Source organism: Thunnus thynnus, chromosome 7 (genome assembly GCF_963924715.1).
Source record: "Thunnus thynnus chromosome 7, fThuThy2.1, whole genome shotgun sequence".
In the NCBI taxonomy this organism is placed as follows: Eukaryota; Metazoa; Chordata; class Actinopteri; order Scombriformes; family Scombridae; genus Thunnus; species Thunnus thynnus.
In genome coordinates this window covers 3,545,310-3,568,348 of record NC_089523.1, presented here as the reverse complement: position 1 = coordinate 3,568,348, position 23,039 = coordinate 3,545,310, and the positions used below count along the sequence as shown (strand labels likewise).

The 23,039-nt window shown below is 39.6% G+C and overlaps 1 protein-coding gene across 8 annotated transcripts in view; it reads right to left on the bottom strand.

Annotated features, from left to right (window-relative positions):
- The window catches only part of usp32 (ubiquitin specific peptidase 32), a 66,004-nt gene that overhangs the window by 23,214 nt on the left and 19,751 nt on the right, over positions 1-23,039 (bottom strand). For 3 of the 8 annotated variants that reach the window (XM_067593827.1, XM_067593832.1, XM_067593833.1), the window contains exons 3-14: positions 15,460-15,565; positions 13,848-13,966; positions 10,666-10,825; positions 4,459-4,590; positions 4,180-4,287; positions 3,692-3,807; positions 3,028-3,090; positions 2,569-2,652; positions 2,391-2,452; positions 2,182-2,284; positions 779-995; positions 245-426 (exon numbers count right to left, since the gene is read on the bottom strand). In XM_067593827.1, coding sequence (XP_067449928.1) covers positions 245-426; positions 779-995; positions 2,182-2,284; positions 2,391-2,452; positions 2,569-2,652; positions 3,028-3,090; positions 3,692-3,807; positions 4,180-4,287; positions 4,459-4,590; positions 10,666-10,825; positions 13,848-13,966; positions 15,460-15,565 — 1,452 coding nt within the window. The remainder of the gene's footprint in view (positions 1-244; positions 427-778; positions 996-2,181; positions 2,285-2,390; positions 2,453-2,568; positions 2,653-3,027; positions 3,091-3,691; positions 3,808-4,179; positions 4,288-4,458; positions 4,591-10,665; positions 10,826-13,847; positions 13,967-15,459; positions 15,566-23,039) is intronic. The other 5 variants (XM_067593830.1, XM_067593834.1, XM_067593831.1 and 2 more) reach the window with 3 other exon arrangements.

Genomic DNA, 23,039 nt, shown 5'->3' with positions numbered 1-23,039 from the left:
AACAGGATAAAAAAAATAAGTAAATCTTGAAGCTGCCAGGAAAAAAAAAGTAATCATTCACAAAATGAGGTGACTAACATGCTTAAAAACAAGCCTGGACAGTGTGTAAAGAACATGCTGCTCCATACTGTACACACACACACACACACACACAAACATCAATTCACACCATTCAATTCAAATGATATAAACAGAGCAGCAATCACAGACTAACACACACACACACACACACACACATCCTTGCCTTCATGGGGTCGGTGTTGACCAGAGCCTGGTTGTCGATGGCTCCAGGTCTTTGTGCTGCCAGCTGGGAGGGGAGGTGGCCGTTGGCTCCAGAAAAACACTGATTGTTATTGTCCGATACGTTGTGCTGACGGGCAAAACAGCTCTCTGTTGCGGAGGGAGCTACCTGTGGGCTCAGGGCTGCTGGGACACAGGGGTACGGGAGGGGAGGGATGGAGAAGGATAAGCCAGGCACAAATAGAGAGTGTTACATTTAACCAAAGTTGTCAAGTTTTGGTGCTTTATTCATATATGACTAAGCTCATATAAGTTTCCAGAGTTTTGATATTGTAAGGATGCCCCCTATAAATATTCTTAATACTACAGAAACATAGAAGAGCTTATTTCTTGATTAATTCTTGAAAAATATCATTGATGCAGATTTTTCTAATGCAAAACTGAGTAACAGTCCACTGTCAATGATTCTGTCTATCCATTCCATCCATCAGATCATTCCCCCATGATCCCTACTGTTGTGTTGAGTGTGATGACTGACCGGTCTCTGTAGCCTCTGAGGCGCTGGATACAGCATCAGGTGACCTCTCCTCTGTGGGGCTGACCGGGCTGACGGCTCCCAGTCCTACCAGTCTGTCCGGAGGGGCGGGCTCTATGGTGGCTGTGGCCATCGGAGTTCGCAGAGAGCTCAGGATGGACGGCTGCTCCACCACGATGCCCTTATGCTCCTGGACAGGGAGACAACAGCAGGGAGTGCCCTGTCATTGTTTAAAGTGATAGCTCAGGTTAATGTGCTATTTTGCTTTCATTACAGTCCCTGCTTGTGTCCCAGTTTAGGGTTATTGTGCAGAACGCAGCCCCAGACCTGTCCTCAGAAACTGAATGAGCAGTGTAGAACATACACAACCATAGCACAGGTAAATATTTAAATGGTGTCTTTCATTGGAAGACAGACATTTCAACTCTTTAGGAACCATTTATCTCCACAACTACACATTATACACACCAGTAAGTTAATAAAGGGGGTGTAGGCTAAAGACAGGCAGGGTTTGAAACAGCAGAAGAAGTTAAGATGATATGATAAACATCACACTCTGTCTTCGGTAGGCTCTGATGTGAATGTGGTCCTCAAGACGCAGTCAGGAATTAGAGGCTTACCTTTTCTACTTCTGGGTGCCATGAAACGTTAATGCTGTTGTATTGCTGGTGTTTCATTACTAAACATTCATTTCATAACATGAGCATTATTCTGAAAAATCTAGAATTAATAATAAACATTCTCATGTACATTTTTAAATTGTAAATGGAAAAAAAAGCCTGCTTTCAGACTTCTAAATCACTGTTCACATCTCTGATTTTGTTCAGTGACTCATAGAAGTCTGATGTTGTTTTCATTGATGGTCGTTTCCTCGATCGGAAAAACAACAAACCAGTCAAGAGATTTATGGAAAGGATTGAGAATGTTCCTGTGCTGGAGCCAGAAAAATGGCGACAAGCACTGATGATCGCACGGATCATCAGTGCTTGTCACAACTGATCACTGCAGCTGTAGAGGTTGTTGAAAGTTGAAATAACAACGCTTAAATCAACATCACTTCTACAGTAGCAACCTCTGCCATGAACTGCGTAGGTGTTGACTGATGTAGACAGGACACGTGTGTCAGTTATTACTGATTGGTTAAGACAAAATAACACACCCTCCCAAAGAGAAAAAGTCTAACATGAATATGATGTCAAACTGAATAATGAAAATGGCAACTTTTTTGGAATATCAGGCTAAGAAATATATATTTCTTTTAACCTAAAGGCACACCAACCCAACCCAATATCACATACCTGATATTTACAACGTTGAGACTTATTAACATACATTTGTACTCAGCCACTCATGATGTTGAACAGTGGATTGTTGATTTCAGTACATATTCTACTTCCTTAACTTACATATTTAACGTAGTCCTTCCACTGCTGCCACCACACCATCGAGATGAGGAACCAGTTCTGGCCTTGCTGCAGCCCATGTCTGCTCTCCCTCTCTAACCAACCCCTACACACACACACACACACACAGAAATGTAAATTCAATGGCCAACAATCATAAGGTCCAACCGTATATTGCTAAACATTGTGCAGAAGAAATAAAGGGGACATACCTGATGATCTGTCCCTCCTCTTCAGGAGTAGCAGGCCTGAGCCCGAGAACTATGTGGCAAACCTGCACCAAGACAATGCAAAGATATGCAAAACACATTGAAAATGATAATGAATAAATGCTGAGTTTCAAACTTAACATCAAATTGATATACGACTGCAAGAACTGGGTGCACTGACCTGGAAAAGCAGGTTGAGGAACTCATTGGCCAAAGCGCTCTTCACACTCCAGATCTGGTAGTCCTCCAGAGTCAGGTGCCCCAGCTGGTGAGCAGTCAAATGACAAAGAAGGTCAATACACTCAGATTCACTTTTCTCAGAATATAGACTGCTTTGAGACCTTGAAAAGAATGGAAGAAAATCTCTTCATCTGATATTGTTATTGTGGATGAAAATAGCAGTGCTGTAAGACAAGAAGGCATGTGACTGGAAGGTTGCTGTAGGTGTGCTGGGTTGGGCTACTTCCAGTGATAATATGTGGGACAGATTGAAGCAGGAACTGAGTGTGAAGTGGTGCTGACTTTCTTGAATGAAGGTTAAAAAATATCAAATTATATCACAGCATAAGTGTCAAGGGATTAACTTCCTGACATGTCCCGTATGTCAATGATAACTCTGTCATCGTGAATTGTGTCTCACCTTGGTCGTGTCGTGCATCTTCAGGATGCCCTCTACTATGTCTGACACACTACTGTGCAGCTCCTGCAAGGCAAAAAAAAACATATCAGCATGACACAGCTGACAACAAGCACCTTGACCTCTATTGATATAAAGAAGAACGCAACACAACACAACAACAAAAGCAATCCTGGATTTAAGAATGCAAGATGAATCAAAGTTCTAGGATTACTGTCAACATGTGTTGTTGCTATGGTGAGTGTTGAACAAATGAGATGAGTACGCGGGCCAGCTAACCTCAAATAAAGACTGCTTCTGCTAGCATCATAAAAACATTTTAATTTTATGTGAGGAAAAAACGCTAACCCTCATTATCTCCAATCAACAATTTCTAGGGATCATTTCTATCTATGTATGCTTTGTCCAAGCCATTTTTACATTGCCTTGCATGTTTCTGAAATTATACAATGTATATATGTAATTAACTATAAAGGGAGAATGTGACCTTCAGTTAGACACATGTAAGCACCAGAAAGTCAGTTTCAATGAGACAATATACTAAATGAGGGTAAAGTTTGATGTTTAGTACAACCTTGATAACTGTAAAGCAGGGCCCTTTGTCCACATAAAGTCCATAACAACATCTATGTTGTGTGTGTGTGTGTGTGTGTGTGTGTGAACTTACAGGGAGTGTGTCTGTGCGATTATCCTTCCACACCTCCAGCAAGGCCACCACCATTTCATGGAGTTCATCTCGCGACAGGATCCCGTCGCGGTCCACATCAAACACTTTGAAGCAAACTAGCAGAGAAAGCAACACAGTGGTGAGATACAAATATGGATATAGAGCACAATACTAATATAAAATGATGTAATGTCATGTTTTCAATTCATTTTAAGCCTAGAGCAGACTCAGCTTTCATGTGAAACAACATGCTGTTTAGTCAATTAGCTGGAAGTCCAATATGTCACCTTTTCTGACAAATGTGCAAATGTAATTTCAAACACCAATGTAAATCATGATGACGACAATGATTGTGCACTCATGACTCTACAGCACTTTCCGCTTTTAGACTTGCATTTAAACTCCAGATAACAGCTACACAGAAAAAAAAGACTGCATATGTGAAGCCTCTGGGATTCATTTATCTGTAATAGTTTCAGACAGCTTACATTTCTGCCTTTCAGCGACAGGCCCCCTGCAGCACGCAGAGAGCCCACAAGAGATCTCTTTAAAGTCGATGTGATTGTCCCGATTCTCATCGAAGGCATGAAACAAGCCTGGAAAACAAGATCAATAACACAGATAACATTTAGACAAAGAGCAAGTCTTTGAAGAAGGTTGTATTCACTGGTGAAGATCTGAAGTAAAAGCCCACAAACATACATGGGACCACACTGAACAAGCTACTTGACATACCCATGAGACAAATCTGATACATATTGTCTAACCTTCATTCAGTGAGGCGTGGATGGGAGGAGAGACCAGAGGGACGAAAGTTTCCAAGTCAAAGCGGCCAGTTCTGGATTGAGCTTTCAACAGCCAGTAGCGCTTCTCCAAGTCTATAATGTCAGACTCCTCCACTGTAGGACAGGAAGCAGAGGAAAACAGTCAGAAATACAACCATACTTCAGAGTTCTCCATGTTGTTCAGGACTGGAAAGAGTCACACTCTTTAACAAACTACTGGAATTGTTAAAAAAAGGTGATTAAAATAAAGTTAAAAATATATAAATGATTAAAAATAAAGTTGTTTTTGTCTTCTTCTTTGTCACAAGCTCTGTTCCACCAAAGGTTCCAGGTACTTTGGTCTCAGAGGAACTAATCTCAGGAACTAAACTCAAAAATTACAGCTGTGCCTGAAACACAGCATTCACACATGAGGAAAAAACAACACAGATCTGTCCTGTTGTTCTTTGTATTTACTGCTGCGTGAGCTGGATGCAATGGGTGAATGACAAGGAGAAATGCAGAGGAGGAAAATAAAACTAGCATAACGAGCATCTTTTTCCACAGTAAATCATCAGCTGAGTGTTTGATGGTTATTTATTTGTGTTTTAGAAAGTAACCGCCATGAAACAATCAGAAAATAACCTTTTATTTCTCTCATTCACTGCATTGTTCTCTGTGCCGCTGCTCCCTCTTCTCACTCCAACACTGTGGCACTGTCTCTCTCTCTCTCTCTTGCTTGTGCTCTCAGCTTGCTCGTGCTATCTATCCCTTTATTTCTCTCGGTATTTTACTTTTAATGTTAACAAACAAAGAGAAATGTCCTCCCCTTGTCCTAAACTGGTCCTCAATCGATACAAGAGTACTTCCTTGTTTTATACATGAAGCTGTACAGAAGTTGAGGAGGCCCTGCCCCCAGAGTTCCTGTACTTTTGGAAAGTACTACACCCCTCGCAGGGACTTTATGGGGGTATAACAATCTACCTGGAACCTAATTTAGACCTGTTCCCTCCGGTTGAAATGTAGGTTGAGTAAATGCAACTTGTTCCTCAAATGGTTCTTAGTTCCTGGGGACGTTCCTGTGGTCAAACGCAGCTTAAGTTTAGGTTTAAACTGTGATCTAATGTCTGACATTCTCTGCTCTTCATACTAGTTATGAACCAAACAGATAAGAAATCAGCATCACTGCCTCTTTATTTAGTTTATTTTTTATTTTTTTATATTTCTAATTTATCTAAGAGACAGATGTGATTATTTCTTAGTTATTAAAGCAACAGTCAAGTGCGTCACCCTGCAAAGACTCTGCGCTTAGCTATTTGCTTATTTATTTTGTCCGACCAAAATGTTCAATTATGGTGCATGGATTTTTTTTTTTTTTTTACAGATCTGCATGATTCACACGGGTCACATTTTCAGGTCGGAAAATCCAGAATTCCAGATAAATTCAGAAAAATCACACCCCTGAGAGATGTTATGGCAGTGTGGAAGTACAGAGAAAAGCAACATTAGCCTGTTTCACGCATATACTACAACCCTGAAGTTATCTGGACATTACTCGGAGGAACTGTATGTGAGAATGCAAATATCCAAATCAGTCAGACCAGCATTAAACGGACTCTACCCTGCCAGCTGCCTAGTGCAAAGTCTGTGTAATGACCGATTGAGCCCATGTGTGAACACAGCAGGTCATTTTCCGAAGAATTCATAGCGAGCATGTTGATGACGTTTCTATCATGCGACTGGCACGAAATCGGAAGAATACAAACAGCCAAGGGTAAAGAAGAAGGGTAATTTATGCGAAGACGCCAACAAAAATGAGATTCGGGAACTTCTGTAGCTAAGAATCAAACCTGAAAGTGTAAGACACATTCAAGGAACGGCAAGAGACTTGGTTATTTATGACCAAATTGTGAACTGGCTACATGACTGCATATTTTTTTGCGTATTTTATTTCCAGTAGATGAGAATGGGTCTGACACTGTCAATTTCCTGTTGTGTGTTACATGTGTGAAAGGGCGACTCTGGACAATGTCTGGAACTGATTCTCCGGTCACTGTCCAGAGTTCATATGAGAAAACGGCTATTGACACATTCATTATATACCAGCTGCTGGAAGAAAGGACCTCCTGTGGCTCTCAGCAGAGCATCTTATAGGAATCAGCCTGCCTCCTCTGCCTGATCAGAGTGTGGTGAAGGGGGTGGAAGGTGTTGTTCATGATTACCAACAGCTTGGTCAGCATTCTCCTCTCAGCCACCATAGTCAAACACTTCAGTCTCATGTACTGTGACACCAAAGTGTATTCAAAATATCAATGTATTTACATTTATTTAAGCGCAAATTGACACATCACGTAAATGAAACCTGGGCTCCTAACTGTTTTTATATAAATGTGCAAGACAAAAGTTTTAGATGTGGAGAACAGTGAAGTGGAATGAAAGCAAACATCATTACTCCTAGTGGTGCTTCCTCATATCAAAAGTAAATTCAAGGTTAGACTAAAAGTGAAAAGTAAGCCCAAATTAGTTGCTAATTTGCAGCCTTAGTGAAAACACCACAAGTTAAATGGTGCACTCAACAATTTAAGTCATCTGTTTACAGTGCTGTTGATATAAATAGTTTAATTAGGACACTTACATGTTGTAACCTAGTGAGGAACATAGTCATGATACCACAGCAAACTCAAGGTAGTGTTATGTAACAGCCACTGGGTGGAATACTATTTGACTCAACTTGTAACGGAGTGATACGAATCAGACCAATATAGCACATGAAAGCTGCTGGGGTCAATGAGCCAGCCTCCCCCTTTCAACATGCTAATCCACAGCTTAAGGTAATAGGATTCAGCCGCTAGCCAGCTAGCCTCTGATGGAGCCAATGCATATGACAGGTGTCAAAACACAGACACAAATCAAGAGACAGTCCATTCCTGGCAGAAATATACAATGGCTTCCCAGTGCGGCCATTAAAGCAACCTTCCTGAAAGCCCTGTTTTTAGCAGCTATTGGTCACAGTTTCCAGTCAGCGGGGATGATACTGGTTGTGGCTGGCTGCTGGTGAAGCAGCACAGAGCAGAATGGATTGTCTGAGAGGGGTGTTCCTCCCTCATCCAGGTTCAGACTCCCTGTAGTCCAGAGGTGAACAGCAGGACAGTTGACCTTGGCCAGACTGGGAAGCACTCAATTACCTTTTTACTGCCACTGTTCAACTCTGCTTCCTGGCTCAGACATTTGAAGTTAAACAGACTAAAAGGGAGTGCTGAGTACAAAATCAATGATTTAGAACCTGAAGGGGACTATATGGAGATGGCATGGAGGAAATAATACAAGACTGATAAATTATTGAGGATTATGGACTAAGGCAGGGAGCTAGCACTAGAGACTCATGAGTATCTTTCCATCTCAAAGCTTAGTTGGACATTGCTAACTCAACAAAAACTAGGGAAGAACACTTCCTTAATAATAATCATAAAACAAGCACATGCTCACCCACACAGCAACAAAGGTCAAGCTAAGAAGCAGATGTATCAGTGGATGGGAGGGAACAATAGCTGCATCTTTTTGAATGATTAGCCCTGCTAGACGAGAAGGAAAATAAATACTTGTGTTCGTCATGCTGAACATTCCTCATGACAGCTGTACTACCGTCTGACTGCTAATCTATAAAACTCATTACCCTGCCTATAGATTGCCTCCTGTACATCTCCTGTCCATCTCAGGGTTGCTCCTGGCTTCTATAAACATAAGTGTGGTGCTTGAGGTTACATCAGTGTTGTTCTATGTTGGATTTTACATCTTTGTAATGATGGCAGAATTTACTTTGAGTTTGGCAATCTACTCTGACAAATGCTCAAGGATGTTATTTATGTCAATATGCATTAGTGGTAAATTAGCCTAAAGACTTGAGATACAGAAGACAAGCAGAACATCAGAGTCTGTTGGATTCTTCAGCTGCAGGAAATCACAATATGCTTCAGGCGTAGGGCTAGGTAACATTAATACAGTCCCAGTGCCAATAAGAAATGGTAAGTTCCCAAATGTTAAATGCTGTCGTACAAATACTATATGCTAAAATTCTGACAAGACCATTCAATGCATGCTTTCAATACTTTACATTATTCTATGATCACATTTTGCCAATACCAAAAAGGTTTTGAGGTGCATGTCTAAACATGAAAACTATTGTAAAGTTCTATTTATTTCATGAAACTAATCAGATAAGAGTGGCTTCTTCTATAAATACCAATTAAAAAAGGTGCAACAAAATGACAGAAACTAAACAATACCTCAAACAACAATTGGTGTTCCAGAAGTAAGTATAAACAACAGAAAATACTGTCAATTAACTGCATCTGTCTCAACGGACGGTACCTTGTCTGGCATGATACCTACCTAGAGGTGCGACTCTGTCCGAGTGGCAGCAGAGATACCATACCATTATCCAGAGAGCATCCTTAGAGAGGTGCTGCCACAGCCGGCATGTACCATAGTAAACTCCCTGCAATAACCGTTCACAGAAACTACGTCACCCTGTCCCGAAGGCTGTTATTCCCAAGGATTTCTTCTCTCATAATATTGTGACAGTGTCAGCGGCTAGCAAGTTAGCAACGGATTCAATGTGTTAAGCTCCGCCATGAGTCAAGCTTTACGTTCTTGTTCTGGAAAGAGTCATGTCACTCTCTCTCTCCAACACACACAAACGTACAGATACACAAAGTTAAGAGGATAAACTCAGAGCAGGCAGATTAAAGTGAGCGCCTAGGTTCTTTGGACAAGACAGGTTCTTCCCTACCCTCTGTCCTTAATTGGCAAAATAAAGCCTGGCTAAATTTACTTGCGCTGTAACTTTAAAGAACCATATCACTGTATGTCTTCTTTTATTTTACATGTCATGATACTTATGTTACGTTTTCTCCTTCAAATAATTTTGGCTAACATTGAGGTTCGTTTGCAACATGTCTGATTGTCTGTTTATTATTAGCTATAGGAATGATGGACAAAACAAAACACAAGTTATAAGAAAATGGAATTATGAAACTGGAAATTATTGTAAAAAATTGCTTATTTTTCATAAATGCTGGTATACTTATATTTTATTATCAAAAACTGAAGTAATGTGGCATTTTCTCCGTACCAACACACAATGCAACAGTATGAGGTAAATTACTTCTGAACAGCTTTAAACAGGTCATGCAGCATAGTCCAACAGCTGCACCTTGGGTCCACAGGTGCCATATTTACCTCATGATCTTCAATAGTTTAGTTCCAATAGTTGAAAGAGACTGCTCTGCCAGCTAACTTATTGTATACTGACATCAAATTCAGTATTTCCACTAACAAGAATGTTAATAGATACAGGCAAAGTGTGTGAAATTTAAACACTCTGTGGTTCATCTCATGTATTGTTAAGGTTAAGCAAGAATAACACAACCCACTCAGTTATTTCAATAGCTTAAAGTCAACCTCGGCAGCTGAAACTGTCAGTACTTGTGATAAATATGTATATCACAGCTATCAAGCATCTACGGGCGCATTAACTAGTGCAGTCTGCATGGCGCAGGGCTAAGTGGGACAGAAAGGAAATGGATATAGAAGGCAGCAGTAGGAGGAAAGAAACCTGGCTGAGTGAAGGAGAGATGGAGTAATGAAAAAGGAAAATTGAGTGAAAGAAGGAGAGTGAATGAATCAGGTTGATAAGTCGAGCTTGTCAGTCATTTCCCAGGGCACTCACTGCCACTGATGGGGAGAAAAAAAAAAGTGGGTGTATAAAAAATGCAATGACTACATCCGAGCTTTAACAACTGTTGTGAGCCATTTGTGGCATTTCCTGAGACATCTGCACTCTACAAGAGATGCAGACGGGGGAGGGAAATGCGGCAGGGGAACCATCTTCTTCACATCACAAAGACGCGGCAGCATGAAGAACACACTTGAACTACAGGGTATGTGCAGGTCCCTGAAAGCCAAATCTATGACTTTTTAAGTTCTGGCACCAAAATGTTATAAACAAAGCGAACAAAAAAACAAAAATGAATTGGATTGGCTCAAAATTTTAATTAGTGCTGTGGAATTGTATCATTGTGAATAATTAGGTGTTTATTTGTGACTGGTGGGTCATTAATGTAACTAAGTGAGGCCAAGTAAACACAATTGCATTGGACATGGTGTACTAAACATGTAAATACATACATTTAGTGTGTTAATGGAACTTACAGTGTGTGACGCCAGCCAGGGTCTGGTAAAAGGTGGGTGTGTCGCTGTCATCGGTCAGCGTGACGCACACTCCTCCAGACAGCAGCCATCTGGACAAAGTGAAGGCCTCCTTGTTCTGCAGGAGCCAGTTCCTGAAGCGCTCATAGTTCACCTTGTCAACCTGCCGCAACACATCAACCATGACAACATTAGTTTGTTGGTCAGTGCAAAAGTTCATCTGTATCTGTCATCATGACTCTAAAACTCTAACCCATTGTGTTCTTGTCTACATCCTCACTGGGCTAGAGCAGGCTTTTTATTGATGATAGGACTACTGCTGAAATGTTTCGTCAATTAATGGATTAGTCGACTGACAGGAAATTAATTGATTTTCGTGAAAGTCAATATATAAAAATGCTTCAAGCTTCTCGTAAACGTAAAGATATGCTGGTTTAAACCACCGGTTGTTGCCATAGATGGGATATTTTGGCCATCAGACTGAAGCTAATGAGTAGAAATCATCAACCACCAACACCTATAAGGAAGTATAATAAAAAAATAACCAAGTATAACAAATCTAAACATACAGCAGTTTACACCCTTTAAGAAACACTGACATGTGCCCTCTGCTCCTTTAACACCAGTCTGATTTTCTTCTCCCTCAGATTTTATGCCATTTCAAAATCGACTGCTCATCAAAATGAATGACAAGTGTTGGGGCAGGAACTTAAGAATTTACCTCAGGACGAAGAGTATACTGTGCTACATCTCAAGGTGAAAGCTGGATACAGTTGATAGAAAGGCTGTCAATCAAATGCCATTCCACATATGGCAGGGCAATAAAACAATCTCAGTATGGGATTGCAATAAAATTTATGTCCAACGATGATAACCTTTGAACGTTTTTTACTAGATATGGATCTAACAGCTTATCACACAGTAGAAATAAACATGAAAACAGCCAGTCAGTCTGCAGTTTTTGGCCTGCATGTCAAAGTGCACACCTATTTCCTACTACAAACAATGAGGCTATGCTATCGTTAGCAGGGTTTCAACTATCTGGAATGCCCCTGTCGTCTAAAGTGACGTTACTCATGGACTCGTTTCTCTGGTAGAGACATCTTGTCTACAACTGTGGAGCAGTCATCACATGCCATCACTTTAACGAGGCTGCTTTGACTGCACAAAGCTAACTGCTAAGCTAGACTAAGCTCGAAGTAAACAGCATAGCAACAAAAGGCTAGTCACTCACTAACACTAGTGTCGTTTCATAAAGAAAACTAGAAAATCTAATGATATGTGAACTAACTACACAGAAAATAACGTAGTCAGATTAACAAAGAGGTTATAGCAAATTATACACAGTACATATATATATATATATATATATATATATATATATATATATATATATATATATATATATATATATATATATATATATATATATATATATATATATATATATATATATATATATATATGAAGATGTAGCATGATGACTGGATTACAATTTTGTACTTTTTATTCAGAGTTCAACCTCTAAAACATTTGAGAGATATAAAGACCAGAACATAATTCATATCTTTTAAATGTATTTTATCTTACAGGTGAGTGTATGAATGTGCCAGGGCCTTTGTGATCCACTTGTTTACTTTGTTTCTCTTGGTTGAACCTCTACAAACATTTGAGATGTTTGCTGCCCTGCCAAAGGAATTTGATGTGATAGTAATCACAGCTTTTAGGTTTATTTACATTATTTTAATAAGTTAAAAGGCAAGCTAACTTGTATTGTTTTGTTATAGCAGATAAAGCATGTTTGCAAAGTTAAATGTTTACATAATGTTTTTCTATTTTTTATGTTAATATTCTAAAGTTTATCTAATGAACACTGGTTTGTTCAGGCTTCAGTGATTATCAGGATACTCTTCAAATGGCAGCATTATCAAATTATGTATATATAGTGGTGAATATCAATATGGAAAAAATATTGTGATCATATTTTTTACCATATCGCTCAGCGCTAATTCAACATGTCAAAGCCATGAACCACAGTGGATCAATAATCACAAAAATACATGACTGAAACTAAACTGAGAGTGGATAAACATGCAGAAGGCTTGAATAGAAACTCATTAAATGTTAATCTTCTCTGGTGATTGCAAATCTTTCCCTTCTATTGGACACTGATGTGTGTTAAAATCACTGGTCCCGAGAGAGCCTGTAATTACTAGCTTACATCTATTGCCTCCAGAAACATCTCGTCAAAGAGCACTCACAAGGTACTGTGGGTATCTCTTTGATTCAGCAATGATGCTAAAGATGATGAATTATGATAAATTCAACACTACATGACTCCAAACTGAACAGATAAATGGAACATGAAAAACCAGCTCAGCTTTAAGACTAGATGTACTCTGGTGGTGACTCATTTCACATCGACAGTAACTACAAATAACTTTGGTCTTGTCTACAGACCCATCTGACGGGACTTTGAAGCTGAGCGTACCATTCAAAAAAACTTCTTCTTTATCCATTGTTCCTTGCTAGTTGCCATCCAACTTAATGCTAGAGAACTGCAGATGAGGCAAGGGGTCATCATAACAGAATCTTCTTCTTCTTTTTGTTTTATGGCGGTTGGCATCCAGCTTATTGGTGCATTACTGCTACCTTCTGCTCTGGAGTGTGGATCAGACGATAGATTTAGAATCTAAATCCCCATAACAGAACATGCTTTAAAATTTGTGGCGTTAAGACAAACACGTTATTATCGCCTTAACTTTGACAGCCCTAAAAATACCAGAATGCATTGACCACCATAAATTCATGTTATCTAACACTGTGGGAGTACCCCGGGGTGGATTTTTACTTTACTGTGTTTATTGGTCTTGCTTGCAGTGGGCTGAGACTGGAAAAGCTGAAAAGCGCTTTTGTATTCTAATCACCAGCACAATAACTTGCTTTATTGCCAAACTTTGTATCATCACTGTGAAGTTGGCTCCACGTGGGCAACTTCTAACAATAGTTGTTTTATGAGCATGTGACAAACACCTTGGTAATGATGTGAAAACAAACCCTGATGATAAGAGCTGAGGAGGGAATGTGGGTGATATTGTTATTACCAAGTCCAAAATGAGTAAATCTGACTATTATGGTAGTAAATGTTCAGATGTGGTGACAAACAGGCTTTGGTGTTTGCTGACCTCGCTGAAGCACTTCCTGAGGGAGGCCGGGACTTCTCCATCCAGGACCTGCAGAACTGCTTCTATATCTTCCCTAGCAGCATATCCGCCCAGATCGCTGGCAAACAGGCTGAAGAGGTCTGTGGACGCGAACACACACACACACACACACACACACACATACATACACAGTTTCAGAAGTGAGTTCAGCTTTATCACAGGAAGGCAGGCCACTAGGAAGGGCCAGCAGTGAGGACGACAGAAGCAACAATGTCAATAAAGTCTTGATAGATTAGACTCCCTGCAACACATCAACCACAACTCAGAATAAGAAAGAGGAAGAGACTGAGGGAGGGAGAGATAGAGAGAGAGAGAGACAGAGAGAGAAAAAGAAATGAAAAGGCTAAAAGAGAACAGCACGAAAGAAAGAAAGCACTTTCAATAACTGCAAATTGTGTGTGAGTACACATAAACTCTTTTAATACTGACAATAACAAAGGCCCTAAACATACAGTACAGTGGATACATAAGGCAGTGCAATCACAGACAATTTAATGACCTAACAAGAATTAAGGCTGTGGTTACAAACCTGAGGGTCAGGACCCCCCAAAAGGTCACAATATAAATCTGAAGGGTCTCGGGATGATTACTGAGATTGGAAAAATAAAAGAGAAAAAGACATTTCTGCTAGAGCTGGGTGATATAGCTGAAAAATGTATCACGATAAAACGTGATCTGTCGCCGTAAAATGAGCTGCAGTCGACATCATGGTGCTTGCACTTGCAGGTGATGTCTTTTTCCTCGCTTACACCTCTCATAATCACATAAAAGATCTCCAACATTATGTTTTGCACTGTGTTTCAGCAAAGCATCTCTCACTCCCAATCAGCATTTAAATCACGATGTCATGATAGTAGAAGCTCGATGGTTGATGACCGACAGCCATTGGCGACGGACGATGGCATCGCCCGACGTCCCAACCCTATGGGGAGCAATGTGCTGTGGCCGGGGAGCAACGCGCTGTGGTTTTGTTATGAAATGTTTGCTTATTACGACCTCTGGACTATCAACAGGAAAAACACAAGGGGTAAGCTATGTTCTACTATTGCTCTGGAGCTTGTTTTCTGCTCCTTTGTTGAGGAAACAATGTAGTTTTAGTTGTGTGTGTGTGTGTGCTCGGCTATAAAGAGTCAAAAGCCAAAAAGGTTGAGAACCAGTGACCAGTTAGAAAAGGAGCATGAAATGACTCTTACAGGACACTACTCTAGTCAACTCGTGTACACATCATGCATCTCAAATGACGTCAGGGTAAACAGAGCGGTACTTGTATAAAGATCAGTTGGGATTTTTGCATAGCATATGTGTGGTTTTGAATCTGTGTAATGACTATCAGTATAAACCAAATGCTTTGATCTTTAGATAAAATCTTTACTGTATACAAACCAGTGTATGATTTTTGCAGTTTAGGGCTGAATTTGTTTTTCTGACAGTGGATGATCCAAGGCAGATTCCTTTTTAAAACATTTCCAAGATTGTTATTGGGTGGAGCCATTTGTACAAAAGCAGTTAAGAGAATAACATAACAGCACCAGAACAGCATGAATTTCCTGTTAACTCCTCAGGAACAACTTACACTTGGCCTTCTCTTCATCGCGTCCTCGGGTCAGAAGCACCAGACCCACGATCAGATTGTTGAAGTGCAGCCCTTTGGATGAGCCTCCAAATGAGGTGTAGATCACCTAAACACAGAGCAGACACAAGACCATTTAAAAAAAAAAAAAAAAAGTTTGCAACATGATCAACAAATTAGCAGAAGTCCATTCATTTACTATGGAACTGACAACAGGGAAACTGCCACTGTGTGAAGGGATTTTATTGTTTACTGTTTTCTGCACTTTGTTGTTCCCCCATCAATGTAATTATATTTCCCAGACAATAAACTGGGTGTATACAATATCAATAACACCTGTAACATCTACTACAATCCAATAAAGCAGCCACACAATACAGACAACCTTTGTGCAGAAGTTTAAGTGAATGTATGTGAAGTGCATTATGAAGTCATGTGCTGACTATGTCCCATTTCCCAAACATAATTTACACCTTGACAGTGGAACAGCAGGCACACTGGCACATGAGTTATGACACAGAGTAGCACACTACAAGATTATGTTATTTGTGAGTACACATTCAAAATTATGTTTTGCTTTAAGTGTGATGTTTTTCCGTCTTCATTTCTCCTCTCCGCCCAACACACACACACACACACACACACACACACACACACACACACACACACACACACACACACACACACACACAGTAGATGTATTTCCTATCTGGAACCTAGTTGAGACTAAAGATGGAAATTTTGTTTGAAAAGGAGTAAGAGAAGGAGAGAGAAGGAGAATGAGAGCTAGAAAAAGAGCACAAAAGAGTGGGTGACCAAAAATAACAGCAAATGAAATGTATTGTCATTTGGTGCTTATTAGATCAATTAGAAACTCAGCAATACTCAGGCAGTGGGCTCACTCAGATTTCTTGTACAATGGAAACTGCTTATAGTGATCATGGTTACAGTGATCAACCGCTTATATGGATCAAAAACCTTGAGACAGAATCATTCTTATACAAATGCTGTTCGCTTATAGTAATCAATAGTCCGCTTACAGTGTTCATTTAGGGTCTTTTCATAAATTAAAACATGTAGAAAAAATTTAAAAACAACAATTCTATTTTTTTTTAACCTTACTCCCATGATACACGTGTGTGTATTTAGCAGCTGCGGCACCATTATCAAGTGTTGCAGCGCACCTCTGCAGGGTTGTGTGGAGGTGTGGGTGTGGGCATGTTTATTTGTAACCACCATGAAACAATCAGAAAATAATGTTTTATTCCTCTCATTCACCGGCTTTCTCGCTACCACTGCTCGCTCTCCTCATCCACTCTCTAGCTCACTCAACCACTGCTCTCTCTCTCTCATCTTTTTAAAAATGAGACGGGAAGCCACATGCATGTTGAAATCATGACGAGAGACAGAAAGTCTCCGAGTGAAAAACATATTCTCCTTGAAGCTCATGACAAACTGCCAAAAACGAGCCAACAAGATGCAGCAGCGAAACAAGCATTTAAACAGCTGTTCTGTATTTTGAAACAGTCAATAAAATTCAGTAAATAGTGAAGCTGCCCGTTTCATTACTTTATATTCATGTAATAAATATACAAATGTCAATTAGATGGTAATCTACATAATAAATAAAGAAAAAGAAAAAAAACAGTTATAGTAATCAACCACTTATAGTGATCAATTTGACCCGGACAGATGTGATCACTATAAGCGCTTTCCATTGTACTAGTTAGAGTGACACAATTGTCAAGGCATCACAACACTGAAAAGCACAAGAGGAAAAAAGAGGAAAAATCACACATTCTAGAAAAGTTACTGTTCTGACAGCAAGGTGGTGACAAGACCTGACAACATGTGTATTGTGACCCATCTGGAACCAGCTCTGTTTGTTAAGGAGTGTACAACATAAAGTGGTCTGTATCCCTTAAACAAAATGATCGCCAGATTGTTGAGCAGTGTCTCTGTCTCACATTTTTCGTGAAGTTATTTCATTATTCCTCAATGCAACATTTAAAAGAGAAGGAGGAAAGAATAATTTAAAAATATAGACACTGGCCAGTTCGAATGATAGTTGAGGCTGCTTCCTGGTCACATATAAATGTCAGAGTTAAATCAAGCACTACAAAAACGCAAAGACAAAAATATATTCATCATCAGTACAAAAATATTTATATCGACATTAAAAAATCCAAACCAGCCCAGCTCTTTTCAGTGAGTTAGCAGTCAATGCTAGTGGGCGCTGTTGCACTTGCAGCATGAATAACAAAGCTGTAAAGTTGTCTTGTACTGTATATATGTGAGGCGTAGTGAGATGACTGTGCAGTCAGTGAGCTAATGAAGTGTGTCCATGTCCATTAGGTCACTCACAGCAGAGGAGCTTCACTTGCGGTTTGAAAAAAAAGGAAGTCAAAATGTGTCATACTTTGCAAACTTCTAAATCTGCTTAACTTCCCCCATTGCTGCATTCTTGTTATTATCTTCTGTATTCAGTTACTAAAACTAGTTGCTCAACTACAACTGCTCTTGCTTACCATTCATCCTCAATACAAATACTGATTGCCCCACTGATATTGTTCATAAAATGTAACAACATGTATGAAATACTGCATGAATGAAAACGCCTCACGATTCCTGAAAAGGACAAGTTCAATAATTAATTTTTTAATCTTTAGTGCTAAACGGCTAGTAGTAAAACTGCAGTGGCTTGATTAATTCATTAATGTCTTATCTGCTCAACACTATGATCTGCTGCACATTTACTAAATTCATGCAAACACTGTCATTTCTATTCTTTGATTTAAAAACTGTACAGTACACAACTATACAGTGTATGCAAAAACAGGTAACAGAGAGTAAAATAGCAGAGATTACAGGGGAATTCCACCAATCTCGAAGGTAAAGTTCAGTTTACTCATCATGGAAAGTACTCAGTCTGTGAAAACAGTTCTCAAGTCTGAGAAAATACCCCTGATATTATTGTGATGTCATCAGACTATTTATAACTTATATTATTTAGAAATTTATAACAGAAAGCCTACATTACAAACCGGAATGGTAGAGTTTGACAGACATGGACATTTACCGGGCAGTGAGGGTCTAATGGAAACAGAGAAGATGGGGTATATTTGCTTAAAAAATGACTTAAACAATGAATCAATTATCAAAATAGTTGCGGCTTAATTTATAGTCAATCGACTAATTGACAAATATTGACAATGCTAAACTGCAATAGTGCAACTTAACATTCCAGTCCAGTAAAATGTGGATACATCTGCATGATCCTTAGGTGCTTGATTTTCCCAAACCACACTCACGCAGTGTAGGATAGTTGTATGAGAAATGAAATTTTATTCATAAATAGATTTCCTCTCATGTAGTTGTCCAAAACCTTACTCCATGTCAGTCTGCCTGACAGGATGTTTACTTTCCTGGTGAGATGGCAGCACATCTGTCAACATCTGTCATTATGTCAAAGTCACAAACTAACTGAAAAGTGTTGTTTTGATTGACAATCTCAGTTGGATCAGGCTTCTGTCTCAGCGAAGCAACAACAGCGTTCCTCTATCATACTCTACTGCAGCAACATCGCTCCAATTCCAAAATGTTTAACCTGTATTATTATTTTAGCTTATATACAAATGATGCTAGTAGTAAATTTCTTAAAAAATTGATAGTAGTATTCAGCAGAAATTCTGGGTAAACCCCTCAGACAGTAAATGAAACCATGTCCCCACTTTGGGGACATTTACAGTCATAGCCAATAGAGTGTAACTAAAAAGAGATAAAAATTACGCAGCTATTTTAATGCATTATTTTTTATATATATTTCCTTGAACCATGTTCAGAAACTTCATACACTGCCTTCAAACTGCAAAAAGGCCAAGATACCTAAAAACATGTAACACAGTTGCTCCAGATGGCTTCACTCTGTCAGAGATGTCGGGTTAACAAGCTGGATAGTTCTGCTTTTCTATTCTGAAAACTAAACATTAAATCACACATCTGCTACTCTGTCTGTCCTTGTTATGAAGTGTTTGCTTTGATGGAGCAAGCATAGTTTGTCTGAATCTGTATTATGAAACTGAACTCTGGTATATCCAAAAAGCTGACATATGAAAGGATAAAGCAACACAAAGTGTCTTTGTAAGGTGATGTTTGGTTATAAGCCTCCAGAACAGCTTCACTGCTCCTTGTCATAGATCTCTGAGCATTTTGAACTCTTACTGGAGCGACGAACAGCATTCTTCCAAAAGATATTCCATCATTTGCTGTTTTGATGATGGTGGGAGAGAGCGCTGTCTAACACATCACTCTGAAATCCCCCATAGATTTTCAGTTAGGTTGAGATCTGGTGACTGTGAAGGCCACAGCATATGATCCACGTCATTTTCATCATTTCCATTCAGTGAGCCTGTGTGCTGTACGGACCCTCATGTTGGGGGTTGCATCCAAGGCTTCAGCTATGACATGATGCTGAATAGGATTTCTCAATGGCACCAACATAATGTGGCTAATAGACCTACTTGTAACACAATGACCCTTCAATAAACTGCAGTTAGGAGAGGCTGAGGCTGTCAAAGGCACTGACTGGGCTCAAAGCTCTGTTCAGAGTCAGTAGTTTATAATATTAAAGGAGTTCTCCACTGATTTAGCATTACTCTATAATAACAGACTCACAATGAAGAGTTTTTAAAAAAAGGGATTTTTTTAATCCTCATCAGAATGTTGATGAGGATCTACTTGTGGACACTGTTCCTGTTGGCAAATGTATTTCCTCTTCACCATATTACATCATTTTGTAGCATTTTCAGGCAGAATCTACTTCTAGACACCTTATTTTGACTTAAACTCACTCATAACACAATGAATGTTAAGAATCGTCGAATATTCACACACTGCTCATTGGTCTTCAACAAAATATGATGTTCTTGGACTGTACAAAGAGGCCACTTTTGCTGGTGCATCGGTTCAGGCAGGGACTGCTATAAGCCACACAGGAACTACACAATCCCTCCTACACAACATTCTTCCCTTTGAATGGGACGATGTGTCACTGAGGCCTACATTCTGTTAGTGTTTACTATTATGTGATATAATGTGATGTGACAAAACAGAAAAATAACAATGTGTGTTGCAAGTGTGGATAATGAGAACAGCTGAATTAGAGCAGCATGTTGTTCAGGTGATGAGATATTCTTCATCATGTTATTCCCCTGATTTTTAAGTGTATTTATTCATGCATATATTTTCCCATTATGGAAACTATATCTAAGTGAAAACAGGAAGAGGCAGTGGACTCCACTGACTCAAAACTCATCCTTTGAAGAAGGCACAATGCCGTGCGTGGCCCTTTGTAGTCTATAAAGAGAAATCTGTAAATCCCAACTGTTTAGGATCATTTGAAACATTGCTAATGGCATCACAGCTAAATCTGAGCTGTCTCCTGTTTGAAACACTGATTCTATTTTTATCTAATACATGAAAGCGTTATGCATCCTCCCTGCATGGCCGCTGATGAGCACTGCATCTGTATAAAAAGAACGTGTTAATTCAAGTCTAATGTATCTTGTGTTGCTGAGATTTCAGCACGTTAAAAAGAACACATCTGTTTGTTGACTGAGCGATTAGGCTTGGGCTTTCTTTGAACTGTCAGAATGTGCAGCGGCCACGCTTCTGTTTGAAGAGACCAGCAGTAAGCTTACATCTGGACAGCTGTCGCCGCAGTAACGGCTGCCATGGTGACAAAAGGACAGGAGAAAGGGGAGGGATGATGAGAGGAAGGAGAGAGAAGACACATGCTGTATAGTGTTTAATGAGGACTCCTAAGCACTGTGTTTAAAGGAGTCTGGCAGCAGATCGGGGGCGGACAGGATGACTAACACTGGCCCTATCCACGCATCTGAAGCATAGGTATGACTTATCAATGTATCCTGAAGAACTGCTGTGCTGAACTCATTTTTTCTGCTGCTGTTTTGATGGGCTAACACAGGCAAGTTCTACATAAAAAGGGTTTCATGCACCATATTATGGCAGAGACCTTCAACTAAAATCCAACCTGTCCTATATGAAGTCAGAGGAAATGAGTACACTGAAATATAAGACAAACTTGCAACAGAAAAAGAGCACAGACATCACACAGCAAAGTACCTAATGAGTCATCTCCTTACTAAATTGATCATCATGAGATTAGACACGTCAGGATCTGTCAGATTCAGCTAAACAGGCGACAGTGATTGATCGACTACATCATAGGTTCTAGAGCTGCCTCTTCCATGATACTATCATCACACTGCCTTTTGTCAGTCCAATCCTTGCACTTTTTTCTTTTTCTTTCTGCATGTAGGGTGGGGAGTTTAAGCATTTTAGCAAATTCAAATCCAGTACCAAATCCACTTATCAAATCAGAATACTTTAATACTGAATCCATGATCAAAGCTTCTGAAGTTTACCTTACAACATCCGCAAGTAACTAAAGGCTAAAATGACTGCATCTCAAACACATCTAATCAGCTTTTGTTGGCTGAGAAGGCTGAGAAGTTTTTAATGGCAGCCCAATTAATGTTCAAAGCCTGAAAATGAGATGAGCAGCATAATATATGACATGTTAATTATATGTATGTAACACATTCAGTTAACAGCTGTAGACTGCAAGCTACTGTAGCTGGTGAATTACAAACATTGAAGGTCCTGACTCACAACTGTTGTCTTGATCAGATTCAAATGTTGATCTGATATGAGTCAAAGTTTGAGCTGGGCGATTCTTAAATTGATGTGACGTGATCAGCTGATTGTTTCTCTAGAGAAGAGTCTCCACTGATGTTCACACAGTGGTGTTACAGTGATGTGTCACAAGCAATCGGTCTGAATACAGAAACCAGCTGCAGAAAGAACATTAACCATAGACCAGACAAACCTCAAGGCAAATCTGATGTCTGTCATTTTGACCATAGACAGTCAGCTAATAATGAAAAGCTGCTAACTATATGTTTTCCGTTGCTTTTTGCTATTAAAATATATTTAAAAAAAAAAAGAGTGAGGAAAAGATAAAAGGTTCGATACATTTATTGGTGTTGGAGCTAAAAGAATCTGGTTATTTTGCCAACCAAATGCCAACTATCAGAACCCATCTGTACCTCCATCACTGTACACAGAACCACCAGGATAACAGCACAGTGAGCTATAAACCTAATCAAAATCACCTAATGACAAAATTAACTGTACTGGAAATAAAACTAATGAAATCAGCAGCTCCAGTGCTCAATGCTAGCAAATTTGGCACAGCTACTTTTGTCAAGTGTGATCAACAATTCTGCTGACAGCGATGTCAGGAGCCACGCAGGAGAGACGCTCCTCAGCGGGCTCAGATTCGATTTCTATTTGGAGTTAGTTGGACTGCAGGTCATTAGGTCCGTTTGGATTGCTTCACTGACTGAGAGTGTTACTTTAAAGAAGATTACAGAACCACAGCTCTACCTCCCTGTCTGCTTGATAAGTGACAGAGGAAAACTGCTTTAATTCTGTGACACAAATACTTAACTTTAATACATACATTTTTTTGACCAGTTTAGAGGCACTGACAGCTCTTG